Source organism: Pangasianodon hypophthalmus, chromosome 10 (genome assembly GCF_027358585.1).
Source record: "Pangasianodon hypophthalmus isolate fPanHyp1 chromosome 10, fPanHyp1.pri, whole genome shotgun sequence".
Lineage (NCBI taxonomy): Eukaryota > Metazoa > Chordata > Actinopteri > Siluriformes > Pangasiidae > Pangasianodon > Pangasianodon hypophthalmus.
The window spans coordinates 13,305,600-13,329,305 of NC_069719.1; the positions used below are offsets into that span (position 1 = coordinate 13,305,600).

Consider the following 23,706-nt stretch of genomic DNA (forward strand, 5'->3'; position numbering starts at 1 on the left):
CAGATTAGTGGACCAGAACTAACCGTTGTATAAAATATCCATATTGTCTGTTGTGTGTGTGCAAGACTTCGAGAGAGCAAATCTGATAAATCATATTTAAAGAATATTTAACAGCTACTGCTCTTTTGAGTGTTTTTTGAGTGAACAACTTTAAACAGTATCCAAATTGAGAACAGTCTTAAATTATTTATTTAAAAATAAATTATTAAATTGTCATTGTAGAAATGGCAAATTTCCCCTGTTTTTAATATTAAGAAGACTTTTCAAAGTATCCGTATCGGATTGCTACTCTCTTAATATTACTTGGTATTGGATCGAAAAGAAAATCGGTGGTATCACACATCTCTAATGTAAAACACAGTCATGTCCACTAGGTGGCGGTGATGACACCTGCAGAGTGAGTTGCCAGTACAAACCGAAGACGAAGAAGCTCTTGTCATGGACGGTGGATGGTCAAGTCGCAGCGATCATTACACGCGTGTTGTGCATGTAACAGTAGCTGTGCATTAATAAACACAATGTCATTTTATTACTACGCTGTGGTCTTATTTTATTAGTCTGTGCACGAAGTTTTCTTGTTTTTAAGTGACGAGTACGTCTGATTTTTGCTCTGGTCAGCATGCTATGAGAGAAGGCTATGGAAGAAGTGAGAAAGTGTTTGAGAGACTTCCCGAAAGAAGCTCGAGGTGAGTGAGTGAGATTCAAACCTGAATGAAGACCAGCTAATTGCGTATTCACATTGTGTCCTGTAAGCTTTGGACTCAATTGTCTGCTCAGTATTGCATCTCCAGTTGGCAATATACTGTATATCTGACAGCAATGTCATCATTCAAATCATTTTAAATGTGAGACTGATTGATTGGTTGTTTAAATTGATTTTTGCATTGATGGGATAAGATAATGCAGATGTCTTATACTTCTTAGAGCTTTATCTGAATGAGGCAGTACCATATCTGGATGAGCCGCTCTCCCCTCTACAGTTCTACCGGGACTGGATCAGCTCTAATAAGCCCTGTATTATCCGCAATGCCTTCAATGACTGGCCCGCTTTGTCTAAATGGAACCCCACCTATCTCAGGTGAGATAATCACATGACACAGATGTAACTCTACTGCATCATTACAGTCAGGTCCCATCGCCTGCAGCAGGTCATTTCTGAAGGTCTGTTGTGTGTATGTTCAGGCAGGTTGTTGGCTCCAAGCTCATCAGTGTTGCTGTTACACCAAACGGCTATGCAGACGCTGTTAACGGAGATCGCTTTGTGATGCCTGAAGAGCGCCAGATGACTTTCTCAGCCCTGCTGGACATTATAGAGGGCAGAGTAAAGAGCAGTGGCGTGTTCTATGTGCAGAAACAGTGCTCAAATCTGACTGAGGAACTGCCAGAGCTCACAGGAGACGTACAGACTCACATCCCCTGGATGAGCGAGGCCCTGGGTGTGTCATATAACAGATACTTGTGAGCTGTAGCAGATCATACACTGAGTCTAAAGCAGTAAGAAATGAATGATTATCCTGCTGGGTGAATGCTACAATGTCTGACTGAAAGTCACAGTTTGATTGGCAGACACTCAGCAAAGTCTTTAACCAAACTGTGAGTGTAGATTGTGTTTCGCATTCCTGGTTATTACACTTTGCAGTCGGAATCAATGGCTTCGTTTAATTGATTAATCATTACTAAACATGGTTAGGATATGACAGGCTGCACTTTAAGGTTAAATGTTATACATTTTTAATGTTATACATGTAATGTTATAAATGTTATACACTTTGTTTTCAGGAAAAATGCCTGATGCTGTGAATTTCTGGTTGGGAGAGGAGCATGCAGTCACATCTAGTAGGTTTTATTTATTCAATTTCCGTAAGAAAGTTTGGGTCTGAAATTCAGAAGCATTGAGTGGTGTTGAATTAGGAATTTAACCTTTTATCTTGCAGTGCACAAAGACCACTATGAGAACCTTTACTGTGTTATCTCCGGAGAGAAGACATTTATTCTACTCCCTCCCACTGATCGACCCTTTATACCATATGGCAAGGCAAAATTCTCATGAATATTTTTGCTCTTTATTGTACTTTAGATTTCTAAGTCTCACCTACTGTTATGGCTGTCCACAGTCCTTCACTTAACTGAAGTCATTAAGTAGGTAGCTGCTTGCTCATAAATCTGTTTGAATCCCTGCATGTGATTTTTCAGTCACATCCTATGTTGCAGTGATCTGCAAAAAATAGACCATTATCCCTGAAGAAAAAGGGGCTCACTCCAGAGCTTTGATTCTGTTTGTCCTGGTAGAATGTTTACCTCCCCAAAAGGAAACAATTAAGAATTTGTGTGCTCACATTGTGACTTTGTATAGAACTGTACCAGCCTGCTACATACAAACAGAAGCAAGATGGCAGCTTTGAAATAGTGGATGAAGAGGATTCAGAAAAAGTATGACATTCATTTTACACTTCTTAAAACCTTTTTTTTTTTTTTTTTTAAAAACATGGATTAAAGTGCATTTTAGTGGGTTAAGGAAAACCTTTATATTAGCTGGTCAAAATAAAGAGTCCTGTTAAGAAGATGGATGTTTTTTGAATGATGATGGTTAAATCTTAGCAGATGAGTTTAAGAAGGAGAATCACTCAGCTGGTGTTGGACTACACATGATCAGACCTGGGCTCAACCAGAACAAATGATCTGTTTGAGGAACTTATTATGGTCTCACTTTAGGTGCCTTGGATTCCCCTGGATCCTCTAAATGCAGACCTGGAACGCTTTCCCTCCTACAGACAGGCCAGACCACTGTGCTGTACAGTGAGAGCAGGAGAGATGCTTTACCTCCCCTCACTATGGTTCCACCATGTCCGCCAGTCTCATGGATGCATAGCAGGTACTGTGAAGGGGATTTTCCTGTATTGTATCTTAGACTCTGTTTGGTTTACAAATGTAGTTTCATATGGGAATAAATTCCCTCCTCAATCACCAGGACCGAAAACATTCTTTAATAATGACATTTGAATATGAAAATGCAGTGCAAATGTATGAATTTCAGTAAGTATAGGCATAAATACATTTGGAAAATATGTTGTTCCTTGAAGTAATAGAAAATAATGTGCTTTGTGTGTCTCTTCAGTGAATTTCTGGTATGATATGGATTATGATATCAAGTACAATTACTTTCAACTGGTGGACTCTCTAACCGGAGTTGTGGGTTCACTATGAACCTTTGACCTCTTGAACAAATCATCTTCAAAGTGTGAACAGTGGCACAGGGTAGGAATACTTTCTGAATAGGACAAGAGTGCATCACAAGGCACCCCACACATCTAAATTACCTAAGGGTAATTTAGCTAAGGGTAATTTATGGTCACCAATCCAGCTAATTGTTTTTGGAGATGGGAGAAAACCGGAGAACCCAGAAGAAACCCACATGGGCATGAGAACATGCAAACCTCCACACACACAGTATCCCGAGCTCAGAACAGATCAAGTGTTGCCTCTCAAATGTTTAAAAAAAATTGACTTGGCACTTATTATTGTACACTCTGAGAAGGAACAGCTGATTCATGCATAACAAATAACCAGAGTTTCTGTGTAATAAATACATTTTTATTAACTAGCACCTGACTTTGCTTTTCAGATGACACTTAGAGATATAAAAACAAGTAATTTAGGAGTAGTGCAGAACAAACAATAAACAAGTTTCAAACGGGAAACAGACTGAAAACCTTTTCATTCATGTTTAATGCTAGCTTCTGTGATTTTCTGCCTTACAGGAAAACAGAACAGCTTAGGTAGCTACAGATATAGAGCTGAATAGCAAAGCATTGGATGATTGTTCTTCAAGAAATTCAGATATATAACCATGCACTCTAGTTCATGACCCAGTGAGCTCTGAAGTCCACTTCTCATCATGCATACAAGTTTTGTCATGCTAGCAGTAAAGTTACTCTCCTACTACTGTCTTTATATATATACCCTCTACACTTTAAATTCACTCAGTTCAGTAAATGATTAACATGATCACATGATTAAAATATTACTTTATAAAATATAAGAACTGTGCATTAATTTGTTATAATTTGTTTCATGCACATTGAAATGGTCACTGTAAGCTTTTGTAGTTAAAAATCTTGCCATTAGGGCATAGGGTTGAGGCTGGTTTGGGATGGAGGATCAAATAAATGATTTGTTTTGGGCATCCACTAACCTGTCAGTTGTACTAAACTGGTTTAGACAACTTTGTTAACTGTACTGAGCACAAGCACCATATTCTGTAACAGTATGACAAGAGTCTGAACAATATACAGCAGACAGACACCTAGCACAAATACAGTATTCTTGTGGTATAACAATGGTATTACTTTAGAAAACAAAGTGCTTTACTGTACATCAGTGTTAGCTTTAAGAAAAGGGATAGAAACCTTAATATGAAATACTCAAATACACATTTATGAAAAGTACTATCATCTAGGTTTAATCTAAACGTAAGCAACTGGGGACAAATAAAATGTAAATTCCTGTGTTCACTTATAATTTTGCTGAGCTGGTAGTAATTTTATTTGCAATATTCCCTTTGCAATTCTGTCATTTTTCTATTGTATTTCTATGGCAGTTGAGTCTGATCTACTGGAACATTTTACACTGAGGAAGACAGCATCGTATCAGCATTGAAAGCAAAATTTTGAATTATAAATATTTATAACCAGAGATTTGCTGGTTACAAAATAAGGCACCCAATCTCTTGAGACATCGACATTGTAAATATTACAAAATGTACAAAATTGTCAAGGTTCATGCATGAGACTTGGATGCTGTCATTCCAGATCCTCCCCTCTGGAACTGTGCTGACATCAAGGGTATCCTGTATGAAAACACATTCACTGTACAGCACACTATATGGAGACATGTAACCCCTGTTATTGACCAATGACATTAAAATAAATACAGTCACACATCTGCAACAACACATACTTGATAAAAGCACTCCAGATATAAATGGAAGATATAAATGAGCAAACATCTGGATTATCTCAGAAAGAGATAGAAATAGAGAAAGTTAAGTTCTGAAAAAAGTTCACATTTTCTTGAGGATCGGCAAAATAAGTTTATCTCCATCTTGGTGATGGCCAAACTGGAGCTGAGTGAGTCCATTTCTCATTTATACACTGTTACAAGCCATGTAATGCTCAGATCTCACCTCCTTGAAAACAGTCAGTGTCATTGCTCCTATAAACAAATATCCAGATACAGTATACCAATAAAGGGTAAAAGGGCACCTTATTTGGCAATGAGGTGAAGTGTAGAGTGTATGGTTGCTGTAATAACACACTAAAAAAGGGAGGTAGCCCGATGAGATTACAGTCTATAGTGCAATATAGCCATGCCTGTCAGACTGAGCCTGTCCACCTGTGCTGGTAGTGTTTAAGCAAAAGGAAGGGAAGTCCACACTCCAATCATTTGTGGATTTTTAAAATGTACTTATTTAAAAAAAAAAAAAAAAAACCTCAGAAGAATCTGCTGCTACACAGAGTCATGGCTTAGAATCCGGCCTCAGCCTGAATGATCTAATTAACAAAAGAGGTGCATGTCAGACTTTGCTGTCCATTCTCTTCTCCACAGCTCTGAGGAGAAGCTGTGAATACTGCTCCAGCAATGCCAACGTTCGTTCCTCACCCACAACACCTGCTCCACTGCCCAGCACACACACTGAGCTGCTGCTGCTGCTGCTGGAGCGGCTTTCTATATAATTTGGCAATGAGTTCAACTCAGCCTGTACTGCCTCAAATGTATCAGTCAGCACTTGAGCCATCTCCTGATGCTCCTGCGTCTGGTCTGTGGAACTGCTCAGCTGTAAACACACAGAGTAAATGCACACTCAGAATGTTTAGCTATATGCGTCTTCTCATTGCAGCTGTTTACAGGCAATGAATACAAGGACCTAAGATGCACTGATAAGTTACCATCCTGTAGAAGTGGCAGGCCTTTTTAAAACTGGTTTGAAGTTCACTAGCTGCAAGTCTGCATGACTCCATACTGAGAGATGCATCTGATGTAGAGAGGGGAAAAAAGACAACATTCTGTCACACTCCTTGTCCTCTGGAAAGATGCTGGTGCTGGTGCTGCAGTCAGTGTCGGTTCAGGAAAACGAGTGAACAAATTTAAGAACAATTCTGCATTTCTTCCGCTTTAAGAACCAATCCATTCCATAATCGGATGTGGGAGTTTCCTGACACACAGGGATTAAAGTAATTTTGTAAAGTATACCTCTTGGTTTAACAGCATATTTTACCATTCAAAGTCAAACATATTGTCACTGACAATGAATATGCAACATGACAGATACATGTTTTTTTGTTGCTTTTAACTGTTGATTTTGAGTACAGAGATTCTGAAAGAAACTATAGCATCAGCCCTAGAATTAGGATTATATTGAATAATTTCAACAAATATTCAAACCCATTTATTAACCCATATATTTACTTATTTTAATGGTGGTTGCTCAGGTTGTTGGTAAAGATATGGTACCACCCCCAAGCCTCTGACATGACTAGTTACTGCTTCCAAACCAGCAGCACTTTAGTGCTGGGGCTGAACATATTTTGCTGTCAAGTACTGGCTCTGAACGGTTCCAGACTAGGCACCAGCACCTTGATAGTACAAAAAGGCATCACATATTCACAGACATAACTGTTAAATAACTTGCATAAAGAATTTTATTTGCACTATATGTAAAATGAAATGAGTAAAGAGAACAGAGTGAGAAGTCATAGAGCAAAGGAAAGAATATTTAGGAGCAGGCTGCATGGTTAATGGAAAAGTATCATGAGTTTGAAGAAAGGAAGCATGCCTCACCCTTCAGTTGGTAATGATTAATGGAGGGACAGGGTGAAGAGGAGAACATGGCAGAAGTGATGGAAGAGACGGAAGGAGAGAGATACCAGAGCCTGCTGGTAAAGTGCTTGGGCAGACCCAGGCGCAGAGGCACAGATGAGAAAACAAGAGAGGAGTGAAATCCCAGCAAACCTGAATCCTGGGCTCGACTGGCTGCCTGCAGACAAATTGTGCTGCCCTGATTCTGATTTGATTGCTTGGTTTGAGTCTCCTCCAGCTCTGTATCTTTTCCATGGATCTTCTCTGGCTCTTCAGACTGATCAGCATTGAGCTCCTGTTGCTCTAGTGGCTTGGTCTCAGTAGGGACTGAGCATGTAATTGGCTGCATATTGATGGAATGAGACTGCTCTGGTCCTGGCAGGGGGGGTATACTTACTGGAGTCCTGTTACCAAGATCTTCCTTGTGGTCAAGCTTGGTAATCTTGCTGTTAGGAGAGAAGGAGGCCATGGAAGGCTTATCTGGGAGAGGTTTGGTGATGTCCAGATGTAGCTGTGGACGGGCACTGCTGGGTAATTTGGCCTGGATGCCTTTAGAAGAAGAGTTAAGAGTGGAGGCACCGCTTATGGTGGGTATAACAGCACCACGGGGAGGAGAGCCAATAAATGAAGAGGGCAGTGGGACTACTGGAGATGAGGGTTTGCTGCGAGAAGCAATGCGAAGGTTGGAAGTGTCTGATCCTGAACCTCGGTAGGTGTCTGAGCCTGCAGGTACTTCACTGAGCTCACTCACGTTCAGGCTGTCACCCATGGACATGGAGCGTGACATCTTGGCTATGGAACTTGTGGTGGGGCTCATGTATGAGCGTGGCTTGGACTTGGTGGGTGTAGGGCAGTCCCTGGGCTGGGCAGATGTTGGGCTGGAGAGAGGCACACTGGGAAGTGTGCGGCGCAGTGTGGATGATGGAGCACGCTCGTAATGCTGGGGCTGAGGGGGAACCTCCTTAGAAAGACGCGTAGATGTCTGAGGCATATCAGCTGAACAAGACAGTGAGGAAGGTTGAACAACAAACACAGAAAATAGAAACAAGAAGAAAGGAACAGGTGATTCATAGCAAAAGCAGAAACTATTAAATTATTCACTCCAGTGAAAAAGAATAGAAATCTACAAATACAATCTGTCAGCCATTTTCATCAAATGAATCTCCATTTGAACTGATATAGTATGACTCATAAGGCCATACTTATGTTTTATGTAATAGCTCTGTTTATAGGAGGCTGATCATCTCACCCTCTGAAGAGATGCTGTGGATGGATTGGGCTTTCCTCATTCCAGTTGAGGCAGCCAGAGAATCAGCAGAAATTTCTACAGGGATGCGTTTCTTCTCAGGGGTTAAGTGCAGAACTGACGGCCTCTCAGGGCTCTTTAGTTCTTGCAGGGTGCTCTGTTTTCTGTCCTGCATGGGATGCACCAATTCACTGCCAATCTTACTCTCAGTAGTTTTGCTTGAAGGGGAAACAATTGCCTGCCTGCTGAGAAAGGAGAAAATATATTATTTGAAAAATGTATCTAAAAATGGATATTTTACTTGGTTTAACCATTATTTAGTATGTAAAGTTTGCTCTTGCATGAATGTCTTACCAGCTATTGGAACCAGTGAGGAACTTTGATGAGATGCTGACACTGTCAGTGATTGTTGGCTGAAGAGAATTTGGACTTCCTGTATCACCGCAAAAAAGAGAGAGCATGACAATCAATTATAAGCTTATTAATGTATCAATTAAAAAAACTCTTCTACCACAAACCCTCTCTCTCTCTGACACACACAGACACACACAGACACACACAGACACACACAGACACACACAGACACACAGAAAAAAAAGACCTGAGCTGCTGAAGTCTGACAAGTTTGCAAAGTTTTTTTTGAGGAAGGCTTCTTGGTCTGGAGTCGTAGGCACAAAACTACAGATCTCAGTCTTCCTCAGGCTCTCCTCCTCTTCCTCTTCTAGGTCTTCCATGTCCAGCTCAGATGAGTTTCCATCCACACTCAGTGGCTCAGTGGGTTCTGAGTCTAACACACACCAAAATCAAGGTAAAACAATGTGAGCATCTACGAGGTTTTATAGGAGTCACTGGTGTGTCCGCACAGGTGCGTGTGTTTTTAGGTTATGTTTCACCTTCTCCAGGCTGATCCGGGCTGGAGAGACGACTGTTGGAATAATCCATTGAGCATGCGCTGTCAGGGCTCTGCTTCTCAGGACAGGAGTTTCCTTTAGGCAACCTCACACCATGGGCTAACTCCTTGACCTGGTACTCACTAAAGAGCAGAGAAGAACCATCCTGCATAATGTAAGACTGCTACAACAATGATTATATAAAGATGTTATCCAAATTTTCAAATGAGAGATTTTGCAGTTGACAAAATACTAGGCATTCTCTTTATTTTCACACAAAACACATTTGTCAGTAGCAACTGAGGTCAACTTTCATAAAAACAAATGCTTTAAATCATTAAAGAAAACAAACTAATTCTCAAGCTTTCCATTTTGCCTGAGAAATTTCAAGTAGTTAATGAAGCAAGTATGGGCATAGAGAAAATACCAGAACATTATAAAGTGTAATAACAGAAGGCATAACTACTCTTTCACCACAATGTCCAAAAATACTTAATGGTCAGCTCTGCCTCAACACGTAAGTGCTGTGTGGGATTGAGGATTGAGGTCCTGTGGACTGACCTGCCTGCCAGGCTCACTCTGTCCTCACAGCCCTCAGGGTAAAGCACCACAGCCTCTGTGTCTGCTGTCTGAGGCGACAGTGGGATGTACTGAGGACGTGTTTGTCCTCTTGGGACAGGCTCCTCCTGCACGTCTGGCTGCTCCACCTGCATCAAAATCGGTGAGAATGTTTTCCAAGTGTGAGGCACTGCATCTTTAAATGTTATAATTGCACCATTGCACCTATGAGTACTTTGAGGTAACTTAAGTGTTTCATACAAAACTGGAATCAACCTGACATAGTGCTGTGCACATGTCTAATTACCCATCCAGTGATGGTCTGTAGGCTGATGGTACTGCCAAGATCCAGATCTGGATCCAGTGCTCGGTTGACAGCAGGGGACTTAGCAAAAGACTCAAGCTGCCTCAGGTCCAGCATGGACTTCACCACTAAATCCGTGCTGCCTATTCGCCTAGACCAGCGACGCCTTTGCCCTGGGCCTGAGTTCTCGCATGCTGAACGGCTGTCAGAAATCTGAGGGAGGAAAAATAGAATATTGGGAATATTGAGAGCCAAATATAATGTATATATAGTATAATCTATTAAATGCACTCACTGGGAACTTTATTAGGAACACTTGTACACCTACCCATTCTTCCAGTTATCTAATCAGCCAATCATGTGGCAGCAGTGCACTGCATAAAATCATGCAGATAAGGGCCAGCAGCTTTAGGTAATGTTCACCATCAGAACTGGGAAAAAATGTGATCTCAGTGATTCTCACCGTGGCATGACTGTTGGTGCTACATAGGCTGGTTTGAGTATTTCTATAACTGCTGCTCTCCTGGGATTTTCACACACAACAGTCTCTAGAGTTTACTCAGAATGGTGCAATAAAGAAAAAACATCCAATGAATGGCAGTTCTGCAGAAACATGTGAGAGGTTTACAGAGAATGGCCAGACTGGTTTGAGGTGACAGAAAGGCTACACTAACCCAAATAACCACGCTGTACAATTGTGGTGAGCAGAAAAGCATCTCACAATGCACAACACGTTAAACCTTGAGGTGGATGGCTACAAGAGAAGAAGACCACATCGAGTTCCACTTCTGTCAGCCAAGTACAGAAAGCTGAGGCTGCAGTGGGCACAGGCTCACCAAACTGGACAGTTTAAGACTGGAAAAATGGAGCCTGGTCTGATGAATCTCAATTTCTGCTGAGGCACACAGATGGTAGGGTCAGAATTTGGCACCAACAGCATAAATCCATAGACCCAACCTGCCTTGTGTCAACAGTTCAGGCTGGTGGAGGTGGTGTAATGGTGTGGGGAATGTTTTCTTGGTACGGTCTGGGCCAGTTAATACCAATCAATCATCGCTTGAATGCCACAGCCTATTTGAGTATTGCTGCTGACCATGTGCTTCCCTTCATGGCCACAATTTACCCATCTTCTAATGGCTAGTTCCAGCACAATAATGCACCATATAACAAAGCAAAAGTCATTTCAAACTGGTTTCATGAACATGACAATGAGTTCAATGTTCTTCAGTGGCCTTCCCAGTCACTGGATCTGGATCCAATAGAACACCTTTGGGATGGGTTGAATGGGAGATTCGCAGCATGAAAGTGCACTTGAAAAATCTGCACTAACTGTGTGATGTAATCATGTCAACATGGACCAGACTCTTAAAGGAATGTTTCCAACATCTTATGGAATCCATGCCACAAAGAATTGAGGTTGTTTTGAGAGCAAAGGGCGGTTCTACCTAGTAGTAATATAGTGTTCCTAATAAAGTGCTCAGTGTGTGTATTGTATAATTATTATATAATGTAATAATTATTCTTACATTTCTCATCTCCCGGATCGAGTCATGCTTGTCCTCTGACGATCCTTACAAACATGAAAATATTTTGTACAGTTCAGAAAGAATTATAGGTAAGGGCAAAGAATTCCACAAACTCCTAAGAAATAAGTTACCAGTTTCTTCTCCTGTGCTGCTTCCAGAAGATAGGTGAGGAAAATTGCATTCATCCTCCTCTTCGATACCATCCTCCTCTTCGATACCATCCTCTTCCTCAGGCTCTTTATCACTGTCTGAGGACATTGTACCTATAGGTGGAGCACTATGCACCTCTCTCCTAGTGCTGAGCACAAACAGCAATGTATATTTATTAATATGTTTTATAATGTATGAACATAAACACTGCAATCTGGATTTGGTTAGTAACAATTTTTGTTGGTTTGGCTCTGTTGGATTATAGTTAACATACAGGCTGTGTGTTGATATGTGTAAATCCATATGGGAGAAACTGCAGGAAATTCAGCATTTTTACGATACAGTCTCACATTCACACGGGAGTCCTAGATTATTTTTGAACATCTAGTATGTCAGTTGTTTTATTTTTTTTGTCCAGCTGTATTTGGGTTTGATGACCAAAGAAGTTTCAATTCCAGTGGAGAATTGTATAGGGAATTCAAGCGGGGAATCCTGGTGAACTTTAAATATTGACTATTAGGTGTGGTGCACTTAAATATTTGGTTTTATTTTGATAAAGCTAATATTAGAGCTGAGATGTGCATGAGCTCAGACGATGCATCACAACATGCAAATTTAAAAGGAAGTTTCAGGAACAGAAAAATCAGATTATTTTGTTAATATGATTTTTGTTTTTTTCAGAATTCAAAGAATTCTGGGACCAAATCTTAAGCGTAAATGAGACCAACAATAAAGTGCTCATACTGTTGAAAACTGGATTTTTAACTGGAGTTAGTTTGGAGTTTTAAGTTGCCTGCTCAGACCAGTTTTATTACCTTCAGTGCACTGACTTGTGATTCATTATAAATCTCCCAATACAGACAGAAACACCCTTTAATAACCTGTATAAATGTATGTTTGTGTGTGCTACCTGACTGAATGATGTTTGGTAGGAGGGGTTTTCTGTACAGGTTTGCTCTTCTGTTTAAGGTCAGAAAGTCTTTGTCTCATATTGATGGTCAGCTCTGGATTCAGTCTCCACATAAAGATGCAGCTGAACACAAATACATATAAACTTAAAACAATAATCTAATAATATATCAGAATTATATAATGAAAAGTATATTATTATTATTAGTATTATTATTGATTGAAAGAGACAATGGAATTCTGAGGTCCTACCTGTCCCCTGACACTGATATCAGATGTTTGCAATCATTTGTAAATTTCATCCCAGTGACAATCTCTGTAAATAAGAGAAAATAGTCAGCAGTCCTTCAAAGACATAAACCACCACTGGGTGATGATTTGAAATACAATAATATGGAGAACATTTGAGAACACACATGACTTCAGTTGAGACATTCTTAACTGCAACAGAAGAGAATTCATACCAGAGTGCCCAAACATGGTGGCTACACACTCTCCAGTGTAGAAGTCAAAAATGTTGATGTTTTTGTCTGAGCAGCTGGTAGCCACATACATCCCAGATGGATCCATTTGGACCTGAGACACATTCACAAAGAACAGGCAAAATTAATTTCGATATCAAACGTCAATATAAGGCTTGATTTAGCCAGGATTCTTTTTTATTAAATAAAATGTGTAGCCTAACTACCTAGAACACAAACACTCGCCTACTCTATCAACTGCTTTCTCTCAGGAGCTGCTTACCTTAATGAGGGTGCCATCCTCCCCCTGAGAGCCCTTGTATATTTTCTTCTGTTTGCCATTGCTGATGTTAAAGATCCTGCATTAGACAGAGGATTGAATGAGGGAGAAAGAAGTAGAATGTGGCTAGACTATCACAGTTCAAAGTTCAAAAACTCTACAAGCTACTGGGAAGAGAAACATGCTTAATGACCAGTACAGTTCTACGTGTCTCTTTATCCACTGACCACTAGAGGGCCAAGTATACTGTACACACACACACACACACACACACACACACACACACACACACACACACACACACATACACACACATACACACACACACACATACACACACATACACACACATACACACACACACACATACACACACATACACACACATACACACACATACACACACATACACACACACACACGCAGAGCCAGATGAAGAAGTCAAAGCTCCACATGTCTTACGTAAAGAACAAAGCAATGCTTGTGGCCATTTAAACCAAGCCTTTATACAACTTCTTGCACTTTGCAGTCTATTAAATTTTCTGAGCCTGTGTCATATTTCAGTTGCAATTACTGCTATACATTGCTTAAAAAAGCACAGTTTAGAACATCTTCACATTTTGTAGCAGCATTCCTTGCAGGCTTGGTTTAGAGGATGAACAGAATGACAGTTCATAGTCATGTGCTTCCCTGGTTTCCTCCTAGCACACTTTGCTTCCCAAAATAACTTCCAGCCAGAGCTAGGAACTTATTTAAATGGATTTTAGAGAAGCAGCATGTTCTTGTAAATTCCTATTTGACTTGATTACATATACTAAGATTCTATTTTTTCCATTCTAAATTAGGAGGTACAGAGCAAAGACGACTGCAGTGTCCTACCAAAGAAATACACTTTGGTGTGACAAGCATCAGATTCGTGTTTGTCACCACTTGGATTTCACCCGAGGTCTATCCTCACTTTCCATTTACACATTTGTTAATGCAGCTAATTAACACTAACCTAAATCTTAAATTAAAAAAAAAATAAATTAAAAAAACCGCCACAGTACCATAATACACAAGCACTTGTGGGCAAAGAGGCTAAACCAACTCTCATGGACTGCATTTCCTCATAGATGTTAGTCAGACTGGTATTACAGGTCTGCTGTTAAACATGACTGCTGCTCAGATGTTAATGCAGAAGACAGACTTCTAACCCCATCCTGTTGCAAAATACACACACACGATAATACACAAACAGACTGAAGGACAGCTAAGAACCTGTCTGATGAATTGCAATCCCTCTCAGGTATTAGTCGGACTGCCATTACAGGTGTGTGTTTGTGTGTGTGGTCAAGTGATTCTCATGAAACAAGCCTGTTGCTCTAGTGTTAATGTAGCACAGACACTTCAAATCCCATTTTGCTACAATAACACCTAAATAATAATTTGGTTATTATTCAAGGGTACAATGATGCACACATTCTTCGTTTACCTGATGCTGCGGTCCTGACAGCCAATAGCAGCATACTTGCGCAGGGGGTCAATATCCATATCGTACAGAGTAGTCTTCCTCACAATATGGTGGGTACGCGTAAACATGATTCCTTCATCCGTCTGTAAGATTGTATACAATGTTGTGATATAATCGAATGACAAGGCCAACTTGACTGAGTGATATGAATATAAGAAACAATATGAGATCTGAATAAAAAAAAAAGAAGAAGTTAGTGTATTATCCTTATAGGGCAAATCGACCAATAATTATATTTTTAATTAGACTCCAACAAGGAGTCTCAGCATTATCATAAACTGCCTACATCTGAAAAATTATCTGATTTATATGATTTACGATGCCCTACCTAGGAGAGACAAGACCACTAGAGGTGGTTCTTTTCAATCTGCTCATTCCAACAGAAAACACATTTAGCTCACTTCAGTAGCACACAGATTTACTCTAGCTCAATCATACAGCAGAGTTTCCATTAAAGCTTATAAAATGCTTATAAGAAAAGATTATACTGGGATTGAGAGCCATTAGGAAATCTGATTAGAGTTCAGCATTGAAATGGTAGAATGACAGCAAACAAAAAAACCAAAAGCCTCCCTGAACATGTAACTATTTCGGTATTTTTTACAATTAATCCAAGAGATAAAGCCAGCAATCACCTGTTGACTAATTATGATTTTCAGATCATCTCCTACAAAATCAGTTAAGCATTTTTAGAAGCTTGCTGCCCGTGGAGCACATTAGTTCTCTCTCTATACCTTAATCCAGTGAAAAACTTAAAATCTGGATCAAACATAAAATAGAATTTAACGAAACAACAGCATTATACCATATCTATTGGCACATGGTATTGCATACAATCTCAAAGATGCGGAATTCTGTTTTGGCAAGGCCAACTCAAGAAGTAAATTATTTTTTTAAATTATGAAAATAGACCTCGCCTTCAGAATATGGTGGGGTGTAAGATTATTATAAGACCTAGGTTATAGCATCATTACAAGGCTAGCTAAGATTTAAAACAAACTATCAGTATGTGGAACTATTGGATACAAACAAATGCTGAAACAAATCAGTTCAAATTCCTTTTTATTCAAAACATGTACTTCATTAAAAAACATCCCCTCGGGTCACCCATCTTACCTTATGTGCTGTGCGGAAGTAGATACTTTTGTCAGCACCACAACTGATCATTCTGATTTTGCCATCATTTGCTAAGGGCAGAAGATTTGCATAGATAGAGTTACAGTCAAACAACATATGTCCAGTTGTTCTTTATTAAATAATAAGAGAACCAGTGAGTCCTTATATGGATAAAAGTAGCTGTGTGTCAGGTCTCACCAGCAAACCGCACTGCAGTGATGGAGGAGGAATGTTCATCAAGTGTCTGCACCAGGCCATACTCGCACTGAGCATCAAGAACATGGATCAGCCTGTCTCTGCTTGCTGTGGCCAACAGCCTCAAGCCTGCAGTAATCACACACACACACACACACACACACACACACACACATCAAAGAGACTATCATTAGCGAATGTTGAAATTAATCAGCTTCATATCCGGGACACCATGTTGAGTAGAATGCTCATAAACACAAGTGCTACCCACATTTTTTGCAACTGAATCCACATGCTGATTCAACAACACATAAAATGTGAATCAGCACTTAACAAGCTTCAGGGTAAAAATGCAGCGTGAGCAAGCTTACAAACGAATAAAGAGCTGGGAACCACGTTATGCTCCTTTTCTCAAAATGTACTAGGTTGGGACCCAGATATTCTAAAATTACAATGTGAGATGAAACATAAAGTCATTAATAGGACTTCCAACAGTGATATTCTGATAGCAGAACAGGATTACAGCACCAATTTGGATTCAGCCATGAGCATTCATCTCAGTGAAGCACATTTCAAATTGAACACTCCAGTAATATCCTAACAGCTGTATAGCAACCATGCAAATGGCAGTATGGCCTCTTCAGTGTACACACTGAAATTCAATTTCAAGTTTTTCCCACTAGAACTCCAGTTCAAAAAGGTTATTTGGACTAGAGTATTGCTCTAATAACCTCTTTGTGGGAGGTGATATGATATGTTATCATTATCACAAGTAATATCACAATTTGGCTTCCATTTAATATTTATAATATTAATAATTTATATTTATTAAAATTAATAATATTATAATATTTATATAGCCATTTTTTTCTGATAAAATGTTTAATTTGTACTACTGGTCCAAATTAAATAGCTTATTTTATAAAACACTGAATGAAAAAATTAAACAGTTCGTACTGTTACGTTTTTAAAAAGTTGGGGCACTGTGTCTATTCATTGTATTTTTACTTAATCTCAGGGAAACTAAACACCACTATATGTTGTGTGCATTTCAAATGTGTTAAGTATATTGACACTTTGTGTCACCTAAACTAGAACTGCACAACTGTGCTTAAAAAAATATGCTGATGAACTGATAATGGATTTGAAATGCAAAGTAGGTTTTGGTGTTTTTCCAGTGTACTAAAATAGTAACTAATTCAATTTGCACGTTGGATCTAGTATCCAATATATTTGCATAATTGAGAGGTTAATATACAGGCTAAGAGGGACTGTGATCTGATAACATGGCTCTTCTGTTGTAGTGGCTAGTTTCAATGAGACTGGAGCTTTAACAACAGAAAATAATATAATAACCTTAAAGCCTGTGACAAGCATGTGTGTTAGAGATAAATGGTGAGTCAAGGGAGTGAGGGAGAGCAGGAAGGAGATAATGCCCCGTTCAAATGGACAGCGCTATATAAAGGTGTAAAAGGGGTCAAATGTGTCTTGTAATCCCATCACTCAGGCCACTTGGGGAGGTGGTGTGGGATACATGTGGCCACATTACATTTGTAGTAGAATGACAATGCTTACTGATGTGTCCCTAATATCATCAAAGACCGCCTACTCACCAGTATTGGCAGGGTCGACGTTTTCTCACAAAACTGAGACACTTTTGAACTGTCCATCCATGTTACTGATGTACATAAGTTAATTTTTTTGGTCTGCAGCTTGAGTGTTTTGCATTGCTGCATTGCGACTGCTTCATTAAAATATACTGTATGATGTTATTTCTGAATATCATGACACATTTTACAATGATTAAAATAGTGTATACATTTTGGAAAGGGAATATTTTGAGTTTGGCAGTCAGATGGAATTGTTAAAGCAAAAGATTATTATACTATTGAACAGAAGTGAAACATGTGTTTCTTAGTTTCCTATTTTTTCATTTGTTAAAGAATAATTTGTAATTAAGTGAGAAAAAGCTACACAAAATGCCAAGCATTACCACAGATGATAGTAAGTTTTTTGTTTGTCCAACCAATCAGAGGACTCAGTTCTATATTTATCAAATTGGAAGGCTAAATATAAATACTCCGTCTCAGTTTTTATTTGACACTTGATAGTATTTTGGGTCTGGTTTGTGACATTTGGCTGCTTTTGGCAGTTCTGTCTCGGCCGTCCACTTGTAATCAGATCAGCTGAGATGAATGTTAATACCAAGGCTTAACATGATCTCAGTAGGGCTAGATAAAGAAACTCTCTAGCCCTAGTCCAGAACTATACCTCCATGCAGGGCAACACACGGGCAGCCTACTTCAGAAATGATTACATATTGATTATATTTGTAAAAATGCTAATTATGTAAGTGTTAAAGTATATAAATTATATAACATTCGAATAAACACTTATATGCACACATACTATGATAATCCAACAAGGTCATGAAGTAATACTTTTGTTTGTGTAAAGCTGCTTTGAGACAATGACCTAAAAAAAAGCGCTATACAAATAAAAAAAAAAAAAATGAATTGAATTGAATTAATATAATGCACAGCATTCACAATATATAATGTTGTTATACAAGTATTGTAATGCAATTAGTATTCTCTAGAACTTTACGCTGATCTGAATGACAACCCTAATCATATAAATTCACTGAAAGGAATTAGAATGCCTAACCTTGTAAACCAACCCTTCTGAAACAACAAGGGCGACCCAGGCACAAAAGTGAGGTGTTAATTAGCTCTCTTACAAGAGCGCCAACATTTGCAGATTGCTCCAGTGCTAGAGGAAGAATAATCAGTGTGTTGCTATTGCATACCACATGTGATATAATATCATACATTTTCACAAGGGTCTGTACTCAGTATTTGGTCAGCGTACATCTCATCATTGATTTAAGATGAACCAAAGGTCTGCAGCAAAGTTGTTCGTTCATCAGTAAAGCAACTCGGATTACTTTCTGGCCTTTTTGCCAAGGTAGTGCAGATAACTGATGCCCATCATCATTTTCTTAGAGCTTCATATATTGTCTGCGTGAGCACGCCTTGTACAATGGTTAGCAGGGGCTGCCTACTCTGTAAAATGTGGATTACAGGGACAATCCAACCCAAGGTACGAGGTCACTAGCGATGAACATCATTCAACTCTCCAGAGAGAGTTGAGGTGTACGCCTGAAATTCCAACAACAGTGAGTGTTAAGTGCAGGGCAGTAGAGCATCCAAGAGATACATGGTACAGACGACAATGACTTTACATATAAAACCAGTCCTTCAAGTTCATTTATTCATTTTCAAAGTCCGACCAGATTCAGCATGGGATAGATTCCTATCTAGTACCATAAGTATGAGCTATAGTCAGCAGCTTCTATCAGACTGAAAAGCATCTTCTGGTTATCTGTGCAGGATCAGCAGTTTTCTTAGTGTTTAAGATGGTGCACTGTGCTGCAGTCTGCAGTGCATGAGCTGAGTTGTTGGTCCACTTATGGCAGTCCTTACTCACCTGTCTCAGGCTTTGAATACTCAAGACACAGGATCTCGGAGTCGTGGGCCTGCACGTTCAGAATCTCCTCCATGCTCTGTAGCTCATGGATTCTGGAGTGTAAACAAAGAAGCACAGTTACAAACTGGGTTACAAACACTGCATTTAAGAGTAATCATATACCTTGGATTAGGTATACATAAAACACCTTTCATAAAACACATCCCACTAATTTAGCTAAAAAGCCAACTATAAACAGTGCCACATTATAGAGGCCAACACACCCAGGAGAGTCTGCACGCTCACGTGATCACGTGATCATCCCCAATGAGCACCCAATGAATCATAAACACACTTTGCGTTTTCCATTAAAGCCACAGTAGACCAATTATCTTAAATCTATTAGCACAAAGATGCTAAGTGGAGAAGTAGAAAATACAATTCCCTCAGGGCCAAACCTTAGTATTCCATTGCGGTCCCCTGATGCCAGGTGCTGACCATCTGGGCTGACACACATGGTCCTAACGCCAGTCCTGTTCTCAGAGGTTTGTGGATCAGCTTTCTCTGAATTGCTGGAGATAGTGCAGTCTGGGTCCAACAAAGCTGCGACATTACTGTCTATATAAATAATTTTCTGGAGGTCCTACATTGAGAACAACAGAGAAAGTGAGGGAAAATTTGGATCTCAGGCCATGGCTACAGTATGATCTCATAAAAACCCTTTGAAGTCTGCTGAATGTTTTTGATAATGTAGGCTACTGTGAGTAGTTGTGGGACTGACATTGCTGATGACGTTGCGCTTGACTGCGGCACTGTATCCATCTGTGTTCCAAAGGCGTACGGTGTTGTCAGAAGAGCAGCTAAGGAAGGATCCTGGAGTGAGACAAGATCGCTCTCTCTCACTGCTCTGTGGGTACATCTGTCACACACACACACACACACACACACACACACACACACACACACACACACACACACACACACACACAGAAGTTAACCCAATCTGACACATACACCTTACTCAAGTAACATTAAAAATAAATATAAAAAATAATTTGAAAAAATTGAAGATAAAAATAAAATTGTATTAAAAACGATAAACGATACAAATACAAAATGCCAACAAACAGCACATACTCTGCTGGTGCAGGAAGAGGTTACTTAAGGCATGTAATAAGGTTTGCCATGGAAATACAGCTTCCCAAAAAAAGAAGAGATATAAATATCTAAAATAAAGTAAGGTATTACTAAATTTAGCTTTAAGTCTGTATACTTCGTCCATTCAGATAAGGCACTACTTTTTCAGTGGGAAGAATTTGTAGCTGTGTTAGGTATATGTCTTACCTCCACACTCCACACACATGAGGAGTGATACAAGGCAGAGTACACTTTTCCCACTTTGTGGAGGTCACGAACATCCCAGACATACAGGCTATGATCGTTGTAAACACAGGACAGCCAGCGGTTGGTGAGGTCATATGACACAGCCACTGTGTCAGGATATCGTGCATCCAATTTGTATGCAAAGAGTTGGCTGATGGGAAGCAATGATAGTTTTGTCATGAGACAAATCAGGAGGAAGTTGCACAAATTGAGTGATCTAATAAACTGTCAACGAAACTGACCTTTCCTATGCTTTTGGAATGCAGGCAGAAATAATGAAAAAGTAGTGGAAAATTTTCTACTACAATGAGAATATGATAAACCCAATCTTTTTGCTAATCGTATAGTACATTTGTTTTTTAAATGTACAAAAAAGGAAGGTGCCAGATTTTTATTGATACAGTGTTCTTTTATATTCATTGACTGCACATAGAGTTTAAGTGGTCAAAAGCCCAGTCTTACCTATCCCACATAGAATTTCTGAGGAGTATGCTAATCACCCATGAAGGAAGAAAAAGAAAGGAAAGGGGAGGGAAAAAAAAAAAAACAAAGACTGCTGAACACATGTGACAGGTCAGTCTGTTCAAGCAGCCCACACACTCACCGGATAAATTTTAGAAGGGGAGGAAATGCTTCCTACATAGTTTGGAAAAATTTGCAAGTATGATGGTGGATAAAAATCAAATACCAGAAAACCCACACTGACCCAATTTATGGTTCACAATGAAAGCATGAATTCTATTCAGCAGAATTGAACTGAATTGACCTTTTGAAAACAAGAGTCAACAGTGACAAAGCTCCGATTACGGCATGCTGTCTGCCTACTAAGCAAAAAATATACTCTGATGCACTATTTCCACATGAATATGCTAAAATTCAGATATGATTCAGATTCCATATCTCCCAGGGCTCTAAAGGAGTAAAGCTGAAGTGTTTTTTAATGTTGCAGCTCACCTTGCGTCAGTGACAGTGGCAATGTCCGTGCCCAGGCTGTGTGGGCGAGGCAGAGTGCAGATGAAGTGCAGATTGACCGGGTTGAAAGCTCGCACAGTTCCATCAGCACAGCCACAGAATATCAGATCCTCAGTGACAGACAGTGCAGTGGCTAAGCCAGTCTGAAATAGCCACAGAAAAGAAATAAAGCCTAATATTACTGAACTGGACAAAGAAATACAACAGAATATAGGCAAAAATGTGAACATTTTTAACCTGTGTCTATTCAGTTATACAACTGCATTTGTGGATAACAGAACTGGGTTTCAATATGAAACAAATAAACGGTGGATGGCAGGCAATATGAATCTGCAATGATACTGATGAAATGAAGGCCTGTGTATACTGAGCAGACATTCGTAGAGTTGCACCCAATTCTCTATAAAGTGCAACTTTAACCATGTAAGAAGGACACCACCTACAGCCTTTCTGAGGCAACCACAAAGTTCCTTATGATCCCATAATGGGAGTCAGATGTTTGTGTTTAGGTAATCTAACCAAGTCTAAAAAAAAGGTCTGTTCGTGCATTGAGGGGAAAGGTATACATGGTATTTACTGATTTACTCAGATACTGATGTATTTTGGATACTCAAATCACAGCTGATGAGAAGGGCTTTTGACCCTCTTGTTCTTTCTCACACATGTGCTACTGTCTGTACAATTAACAGGGGATGCCACAGAAATAAACTCTGTATTTGACTGCAAACAGAGTTGGCTTGACTAATGTGAGAAGCTCAAAACGTCAGTGAATGTACAAGAAGACCGTGTACCAGTGTACCAGACTAAGGGCCAGACCCTGATGTGGTAAGTAAGATCTGGACAGCAAATGAACAGTAGACACAGTGCCAGTGATACAATGCATACAATGTGAATGCAACAGAGTAATGAATCTTTGAGTTGCTATAATGGGAAAATAGAAACCACTATGAATGAGTGGCCAGATAAGCAACTTACTGTGATATTGTCGTTTTTCTGCACAATATAAGAGGAGAAGAAGCAGAACACTAAACATAGTCAGTACAAGCTAGAAACAGCAGCTAAAAGCAGAGACTTGTCTTTAAACATTGTGTGGTTAGACACAAGCCAAACAAAATACTATAGATTTTTAAGAAATATATATTTTATTAACATAAATGTCATGTTCCAACTTTTCTTTATATACTGCAAGCAGCATAACCTTGATTTTAGGCAAATAATCAATTGGCCAAGTTAGACCCACTCACCCTAAGCTCCACCCACTTATCCAGCAGCCTCTTGTCATTGAACTCGCACAGCAGGCCTGAGGAGGTGATGCAGAAAGTGCTGCTGGCCTTCCGACCCTTGCCACAAGCCACATCACTGAAGAAGTTATTCCTGAGCTCACCCAGCAACCCAGAACGACCCAGTAAGGGCACTGTGGCATTGACCTGAAAGTACATGTCTGGTGTTATGCTTCTTTTAAAACGATTTTAACTGTGTGTTATGTGTTTTAACACTTTTTTTTTTTAAATAAAAAAAAAATTACAAGACAACTGTGAGTACACATAATTTCCTGGTGTTAACACAAAGAAATATGAACAAATATAATAATAGTAGAAAGACCTGGATGATGTATTATATTTACCATACAAATAAAATGTGGAGCATTGGACACTTATCCCTACCAATACTTGTGACACATGTCATTTAGTTTAAAAATTATGTTGAACAAGTCTTATATATATATATATATATATATATATATATATATATATATATATATATATATATATTTTTTTTTTTTTTTTAGAATACATTCATTTCAGTAAAAGGTTATTGTACAACGTAGTTAGCTAGCCTACATCAGGCAGCACTGAACACAATCCAGCACAGCTGATTAC

At 39.3% G+C, this 23,706-nt stretch overlaps 2 protein-coding genes across 9 annotated transcripts in view; one reads left to right on the top strand and one right to left on the bottom strand.

Moving 5' to 3' along the window:
* The first annotated feature begins 397 nt into the window (after positions 1–397).
* On the top strand, positions 398–8,209 carry jmjd7 (jumonji domain containing 7). Of its 3 annotated transcripts, none has more exons than XM_053237674.1 (8): positions 399–686; positions 925–1,078; positions 1,183–1,436; positions 1,780–1,836; positions 1,935–2,030; positions 2,354–2,430; positions 2,713–2,872; positions 8,088–8,209. In XM_053237674.1, exons 1-8 carry the CDS (start codon positions 638–640, stop codon positions 8,093–8,095), a joined length of 855 nt encoding a protein of 284 aa, XP_053093649.1. In that variant the 5' UTR covers positions 399–637; the 3' UTR covers positions 8,096–8,209. The 3 variants fall into 3 exon arrangements, with proteins under 3 accessions (XP_034163839.1, XP_053093649.1, XP_026789669.1); XM_026933868.3 differs by lacking the exon at positions 8,088–8,209 and adding an exon at positions 3,116–4,183 and having other exon boundaries at positions 400–686; XM_034307948.2 differs by lacking the exon at positions 8,088–8,209 and having other exon boundaries at positions 398–686; positions 2,713–4,183.
* mapkbp1 (mitogen-activated protein kinase binding protein 1) overlaps positions 5,475–23,706 on the bottom strand; it is a 36,483-nt gene continuing 18,251 nt past the window's right edge. For 2 of the 6 annotated variants that reach the window (XM_034307946.2, XM_026933864.3), the window contains 25 exons: positions 23,071–23,253; positions 22,802–22,819; positions 21,809–21,969; positions 20,816–21,005; positions 20,253–20,390; positions 19,930–20,114; positions 19,493–19,584; positions 16,007–16,132; positions 15,809–15,879; positions 14,654–14,775; positions 13,183–13,258; positions 12,903–13,014; positions 12,691–12,754; positions 12,440–12,562; positions 11,511–11,677; positions 11,380–11,423; positions 9,857–10,066; positions 9,553–9,698; positions 8,995–9,134; positions 8,703–8,888; positions 8,456–8,534; positions 8,105–8,346; positions 6,838–7,851; positions 5,946–6,031; positions 5,475–5,833 (listed from right to left, as the gene is read on the bottom strand). In XM_034307946.2, the coding sequence (XP_034163837.2) occupies positions 5,573–5,833; positions 5,946–6,031; positions 6,838–7,851; positions 8,105–8,346; positions 8,456–8,534; positions 8,703–8,888; positions 8,995–9,134; positions 9,553–9,698; positions 9,857–10,066; positions 11,380–11,423; positions 11,511–11,677; positions 12,440–12,562; positions 12,691–12,754; positions 12,903–13,014; positions 13,183–13,258; positions 14,654–14,775; positions 15,809–15,879; positions 16,007–16,132; positions 19,493–19,584; positions 19,930–20,114; positions 20,253–20,390; positions 20,816–21,005; positions 21,809–21,969; positions 22,802–22,819; positions 23,071–23,253 (4,236 nt within the window). In that variant the 3' untranslated portion in view covers positions 5,475–5,572. The remainder of the gene's footprint in view (positions 5,834–5,945; positions 6,032–6,837; positions 7,852–8,104; positions 8,347–8,455; positions 8,535–8,702; positions 8,889–8,994; positions 9,135–9,552; positions 9,699–9,856; positions 10,067–11,379; positions 11,424–11,510; positions 11,678–12,439; positions 12,563–12,690; positions 12,755–12,902; positions 13,015–13,182; positions 13,259–14,653; positions 14,776–15,808; positions 15,880–16,006; positions 16,133–19,492; positions 19,585–19,929; positions 20,115–20,252; positions 20,391–20,815; positions 21,006–21,808; positions 21,970–22,801; positions 22,820–23,070; positions 23,254–23,706) is intronic. The other 4 variants (XM_026933865.3, XM_026933867.3, XM_026933866.3 and 1 more) reach the window with 4 other exon arrangements.